The sequence below is a fragment of the Drosophila erecta genome, unplaced genomic scaffold (assembly GCF_003286155.1).
Source record: "Drosophila erecta strain 14021-0224.00,06,07 unplaced genomic scaffold, DereRS2 tig00000092-arrow-pilon, whole genome shotgun sequence".
In the NCBI taxonomy this organism is placed as follows: Eukaryota; Metazoa; Arthropoda; class Insecta; order Diptera; family Drosophilidae; genus Drosophila; species Drosophila erecta.
In genome coordinates this window covers 11,053,670-11,060,606 of record NW_020825207.1, presented here as the reverse complement: position 1 = coordinate 11,060,606, position 6,937 = coordinate 11,053,670, and the positions used below count along the sequence as shown (strand labels likewise).

The 6,937-nt window shown below is 41.8% G+C and overlaps 1 protein-coding gene across 1 annotated transcript; it reads left to right on the top strand.

Annotated features, from left to right (window-relative positions):
• The first annotated feature begins 5,715 nt into the window (after positions 1–5,715).
• LOC6548283 (glutaredoxin-C4) lies at positions 5,716–6,290 on the top strand. Its single transcript, XM_001975073.3, has one exon. It carries the CDS (start codon positions 5,862–5,864, stop codon positions 6,210–6,212), a length of 351 nt encoding a protein of 116 aa, XP_001975109.1. The 5' UTR covers positions 5,716–5,861; the 3' UTR covers positions 6,213–6,290.
• The last annotated feature ends 647 nt before the right edge of the window (positions 6,291–6,937 follow it).

Genomic DNA, 6,937 nt, shown 5'->3' with positions numbered 1-6,937 from the left:
TGACTTGGCCACTTTCACGATGACCAAGTCCATTGCCTAGTCAATCAAACAAAGTTTGATGTCGAGTAGCTGGCTGCATTTCCATAAGTTAACTACCGTTCTGGCACTTTGAAACACATGTCACGCACTTCTCGAACAACTGGGAAAAGCTGGAAAAGCCCACGCGGTGGCAATTTCAACTCCACTTCACAGCTGGCCAGTCCGAGCCACATAAAGCCAGTCTCTGGGAACAAACCCACGCCGGAGCAAAGTCTCCAGGCCATCTGTAAGTGGAGCGAACAAAATAATCAAAATGGGAATAAAATCAAAACATCGCGGCCACTGGCAATTTGCATGTGCAGCCAAGACAAATCTGCGATATCAGCTCAAAAAGAGCTGTATTTTAAATTAAAAAAAATGTTTTGTATTTGTCATTTTAAATACTTAAGGTTAATAAGCAATGTTGCAGTAATTGTAATTTATAGAGATAACGCGCTGATAATAATATAAAATATTTATTTGTTACTGATAGTAAGTGATAGTACTACCATAATTTTGTATGTAATTATGATTTTATAATTTATATAATTTATTGAATTTATAATAATTATACAACACTCCCAAAAAAACTTTTTTTTTGCAGCATATGTAATTTATTTTAGCTATCAAAAGGCTGAGTGCGCATCTCTACGCTGCGGGCTACTTGAAGACATCGCTGGAGGCGCCTCCTTGCAGTTGGCAGCGCGAAGTGGAGTGGAAGTGTGTCTGAAGACACTTGTTGGCTGCCCGCCAGTTGAGGATGAGGATGATGATGGTGATTGCGAATATAGCGACGATGATGATCGCGACCGACGACAGCATAACAAATGAACATTTAGATGGAGTTGCAGGCAAATGCCAGCGGGCTTCGCATCTTTTCACTGCCATCCCACTCGAGGGGCTCCAGATGGAGCTTTAATTTAAAACATCAAGTCTTGAAGCTTGCAGATAAAAAATTTCAATCGGCACAATTTTGAGATGGAAATGTTAGCTTATAATTTATAGCTCTTAAAGTGGTAAAACAGTTTGGAAAATCACTCTTAAAGTGGTAAAACAGTTTGGAAAATTTTATTCAAGAGGTTGACTACCAAGTACCCGTTCCCATCACAAAAAGATCGTTCTCAATCATATGCCTCAAGTTGAGTGACTCTGCTTAGTTAACCAGAGGCCGTTGACGGACTCATCTTGTCCATCGCACAGGAGCAGGAATAACTAGGATTGCAGTGGCTCCGCCTCCAACTCCAACTCCAATTGCCTTTATTAAACGCTGGCCTGTCAGGCTCAGATTGGGTTTTCTTTTTTGTTTTTTTCAGAGCGCCAGATGCGCGATGAGTTGTTGAAAAGTTAAAATTGATTTTACGCAAAGTTTTTAATTTGCCGCTCTTTTGCCACAAATCGTTGACCGCTGCAGCCCATTCTATTCTCTTTGCTGCGCGTAATTAAAATCTTGGATTTCCTTTGCAGCGAAAAGCAAACTTAGCTCCTGAAAAGAAACCCCACTGATATCGTCGAAAAGCTAGTGTTCGATTTTCCTAAGAATGTTACTTCATATTTGAGTTGCAGCTTATTAAAAACTTGGATTTTCATTCCATATCGCAACTATTTTCTCTTCCTGCCTTTTGTGCAAAGGTCTTTTTGTTTGTGGTAGCTTTTGGCTGTTGTTATGAAACACTTTAAGCCCAGTTTGCCTTCAATTTTATCAGCCACACACAATTTCTGCATTAAAAGTTACACAATGCCTTTAAGGGACAACCCACGCACTGTGGATGCAGCTTTTGAGCCAAGTCACCATCGGCGTCTAGACATTGGTAAACAAAGGACAAAAGACTTTTTTGCCACTGTAGCCAAGGAACAAAAGAGCCAAGGAGTTCCACCAAAAAGTGCGTTGGAAGTTTAAGAGGTTTTCTTATTATACTTTTGGCTCCTGATATTTGGCATAATGCACTCAAAGAACATAATTGCGGTTAGGTGTCGGGTTGTAAGGATCTTTCAACTTAACTTTATTTGAGTGTGACTGGCACCAAATTAAATGGTTTTCATTGTCTACTTATCGGATATTGTTAAAGTTTTCGCGCTTACAATATAGAAAAGCTATTTCATATCAAGTGCCAGATCTTCTCCTTCAGTTTATAAATTCTCGACCGCAGTGCAACTCCAGCTCTCCAGTTAGTCATTCAATCTACCCACTGCTCAGCCTTTCTTTTGGCCATGCTAAGGTATTCAGTGAGCAATTTGCAATTTATATTTGGTTAGCCAGGTTGTCAAGGAAGCGGCTGCAGTTGCAGATGCAGTTTCAGTTGCTGCTGCAACGTGAGACAATTGCAACGAGCTGCACAAATTAGTTAAATTACAGGCAGTTGATTAGAAAAAGTGGCTTTGGCCGTTGCATCTTCGTCGTGGCATCTAAGCCACTACTCCACTCGTTCTCTGCCGATTGTTCGGATTGCCGTGTCTTTTTGCAGCCTTTGCCGCTAACGAAGCTCAATTCGAGCGCCAAATTGAAATTGATTGTGACATTTGATCATGCGTTTGTCTTGCCTTTCTGCCTCTTGCCCCCATGGAAAGAGATGGCAACAGGGCGAGGGGAAAGAGACGACTGGCTGTCTTTGGAATTTGTGCGGAAAATTGCTGAAGCGGTAGGCGCGCAGGTGTGCCTAGTTTCCTTTTACATTTTCCATCTTCCTTTCTAAGCTGTAGCTTCGGCTTTTCTTGGCTGATACGCACTGGATTAATTGGACGGATGTGCATTGGGTTGATGAGTTGAGCCGAGACAACTGGAGAAAACTAGGGAATGCCAGCTGGTGGGCCTCTTTGTCAGAGATTAAGACGAGCTTTATTTTAAGGCGCCAGCAGAAAGAAGTTTAAATTGCTTCGGTATTGGGTGAGTGAAAAATGTGTTGGCTGTTTACTTGAAATATGGGATGTGGATAAGATGTGGAATCTAATAGCTGTGGATTTACTTACCTACGCAACTGTAAAAATATATAGTTAATTATATTATTCCTTTGTAAGCAACGATTTATTTCTCCAAATACTTTTACCATTGCCAAAAGTGCACTTCATTTGATTAACCTTTCCAGCAGGTCTGAAAAACTATGAATATGCGAAGGCGTCTTTGGGTCTTTGGGCTAACCCGGCATCTGAGTTCATTTGGAGAGCATTTCACTGGCAGAGCTGGAAAATGGGGAAATCCCCACATGAATAATTACAGCGCACGCAGTTCATTTCATTTCGCTTGTGGGGGTGGAAAACCCTTTCGAGAGCGAAAAGCGCGAGGCACATGAATGAAAATATTTAATGAAGAAATTTATAACAAACTTTGGCAAATGGCAGCAGACTGCTGGAAATGGCTGTGGATGAAGAGGAGAGCGGCGTGGTAAAAAATTATGAACATTAAATGCAAATTAAGCTAATCAATTAGGTCCAAAATGTGCTTAAGATTGGCAACGCTTTTCCCAGTGCACCGAAAGAAATTATATACAAATTAAGATGGCAAGTATAATAAATAAATAAATTACTTAATATAAATAGAATATATAATATGTTTAACATTTCAAACGCCCATTAGTTGCATCGTAGTAAAAAGTTGTTATTGGAAAAATATCAATTCAAAATGGCGTGCAGTGTAAACCAGTTAAAGTACTATCCACTAGCGACTTCTGGCCCATTTGCTGCCTAACCCAATTAGCCAAAGCAGGCGAATTCCTTCGTTCCCCACCCGCCATCCGCTATAAATGACCGACATTTAAATTGTGATCCATTGAGGAGTCTTCTCATCACCACACCCAATCCCCTGAACCCTTCCAATCCTTCCGAGCCACTCCATAGTATCCGATGCCATTGCATAGTTGAGTTAATGATTGGAAATTAATTTGTCAGCCGGGGGAATGGGCCAATGGGATTACGCAATTGCGTAGACAAATTGCTGACAATTAGCAGGGAGTCCAAAGACGAAGACAAAGGCATTGTTCGTCAGGCGATTTCTAGGTGATTTCTGCTCAGGTGAATGGACCTCTGGCTCCAGTTCCACTTAGTGGACAATGGCTATCGATCTGCGCCAGGTGTGGCGATAGGGTATTGATGGGAATTAAGTAGTAGATTAATTGCCAGTTGGGTGATTCTTTTGGGAAACGGATAAAGTACACAGTTAACACCTTAATAGATCATTCGTCTTTGAATGTATTGTATTGCTTTTATAACAGCAGTTATTCGATAAAATTGAGGAATTTGTGAGGCAACTTTCCTGCAACTTTTCCTTCAATCTAACCACTTTATTCTACTCACACACTATGTAAACTCTTTCTGAAATGCCCCACAAAGTAACATTCTTAATGGTCGTTCTAAACGAACCGAGAAATTTCCGTCAAAACAATAAAAAGGCGTCACCGAGAAGGAGAACTTGCTGCCAACTTGAATGGCCTAATCAAATGAAGTACTAATCCTTGGGAAAAACCGCGAACAATTTAAAATGATTGTTAAGTAAATTTCCCAAAACAATTACGATGGTCTAGTGCACAGTGAGGCGAAATCCTTGAAAGAGATTCAAATAATGCGCAGGCGCAATGAGAGGAGATTTCTTATTGCATGCGATAAAATTGTAGCGTGTCGGGCATAAAGGATGATTAAGGACGAAGGACTGGCGCTTTACATATGTGTAAACTGTTAGCAGATGGCCATTGAACAAGACAAGACAACAATAATGAGTTGGCCTATGGAACTGGTGGGGGGGTAACTTTTTGAAGCAACTGAAGAAAGGATAATCCACTTAGGAGTGCCTTTAGCTACAGTGTATGTGTGGGCAATGTCCTGGCGACAACAAAGTTGCGCACACAGTGAAAAACTCCTTAGCATTCACAAGTTGAAATACTATTTCAACAAATTTGTTTTATTGCAATTATACGTAACATTGCATTCTATAACTTTGTAAATAAATGTATTAATATTACTTAAAATTTCGAAATGTAAACGATGTTTTAAAGGTTTTCTTTGTGTAAACTTGAGAGATGGGGAGAAATTGTTTTATTACCCGGGCGAAGCCGTTGAGTGTGTGTTGACTGAAAACAAAGGTGCGCACAATAAATTACATTGTTACACGGAAACTAACGACCAGGACACGGACACACTCGCATATCTGTGCACACATGGGGAGGAGGTCCTGGCAGGAAGTCAGCAACAAGCGCCGCGTTAATGAAAAGGATTTCTCCGGCATCCACATGTCTGCAGTTAGTTTTGCCACCTAACGCCCATCTCTCAACGCAACTCACTTCCCACTTTGGGTTATTTAATATTTAAACTCCAGCCAGACAGTGGATTTCCCAAGCAGGAGGACAAGGGAGCCATAGTCCTGTCTTTGATGTCCTCGACCCATTAGTTGAGGTCTCAACTTTTGCATAAATAAACGCCTTAGTTCATTAGTGAGTCTCGCCTTTAGCAGCTCCCGATGCTCGATTGCAAAAAGGGTTTCCTTTGGGTTCCCTTTGCGGTTCCATGAGCCATCGGTTACTGCGGTTAGCTTTTCGGCCCAGAATTTGAGTGAAAGTGTCATAAGCCTGGCTAAAAGGCAACATTTTATGACGGACCAGACCGCAGTTACAGCTGGAAAATAGTTGGCTTGTTGTTTTGCGGCGTGTCTTTAATGCCTAATGATATTTTAATCCAATTGTTGTCTTCGTTTTTTATCCCAAGCAATCCAAGCAATCTGCGAAACTCAGCAACTGATGCTCTACCTTTCGAAAACGTTCAGTTGAAAGCGGTTGCTCAAAATTCCATAGCCCCAAGCCTCCCTGCCTCCCCCTTTCCTGAACTTTTTCGGATCCGGAGATTCCGCCCAGCCCGCTCGATCCATGGGTACGGTGGTCAGTACCCTGCAGCGACCCACTCTCTACGTGAGCATGGACAGCACGCATGCGCAGTTCGTGCGGGAAACCATCAGCAGCAACAAGGTCGTGATCTTCAGCAAGAGCTACTGCCCCTACTGCAGCATGGCCAAGGAGCAGTTCCGGAAGATCAACGTCAAGGCGACGGTGATCGAGCTGGATCAGCGGGAGGATGGCAACGAGATCCAGGCGGTTCTCGGCGAGATGACGGGTTCGAGGACCGTACCGCGTTGCTTCATCGATGGCAAGTTCGTCGGCGGCGGCACCGATGTAAAGCGGCTCTATGAGCAGGGCATACTGCAGAAGTATTTCCAGTGAGAAGTGGGCAGGCTGCTCATTTTCCATTTGATTTTTTTGTTCTGCACTAATAAAGGTGGCAGTTGGAAAAGTACCATATCTATCTTCATATCTATCTATCATATCTATCTTTCATCATATCTATCTTTCATCATATCTATCTATCCTCATATCTACCTATCATCATATCTATTTAACATCATATCCATCTATCATCATCTTTCTATCATCATATCTATCTATCATCATATCCATCTATCATCATATCTTTCTATCATCATATCCATCTATCATCATATCTTTCTACATAATAGACAAATATATCACTCTTAATATACTAAATATTATTTAATTTTAAAAAGTGGTTAAAAAGTCTTTACTTTGGTCAATTAAAGACAACCCTTGGGCCATTTTAAAAATTTCTCCATCGGGGAAAATGAAAAAATAAGTGCGGCGACAAAGGAAATGCAAACAGGAGGCGGAAACACAGAGCAGCCTTTTATCTGCTCAATATGATGCTTAAGTTGCTCCTGACAGGGATCACAATTGTCTGAGGGCGCGGGGTGAGCAATTAAGGAACGAGTCCTTTCGGAGGCTGTGCTGAATGCGCTTTCCATTCACCTGCTGTCGGCACTCGGGTTTCATTGTTGGCCTCCATCCTGGCCTCCATTTCCCATGGAAATCCTCCTATCCCCCTTGCAACCCATTTGCATATGGGGAAGTTGAGTGCAACGTCATGAGGTCAA

Coding starts and splice junctions, on each gene's coding strand:
- LOC6548283 (XM_001975073.3), top strand. CDS start 5,862: ATGGGTACGGTGGTCAGTACCCTGCAGCGACCCACTCTCTACGTGAGC.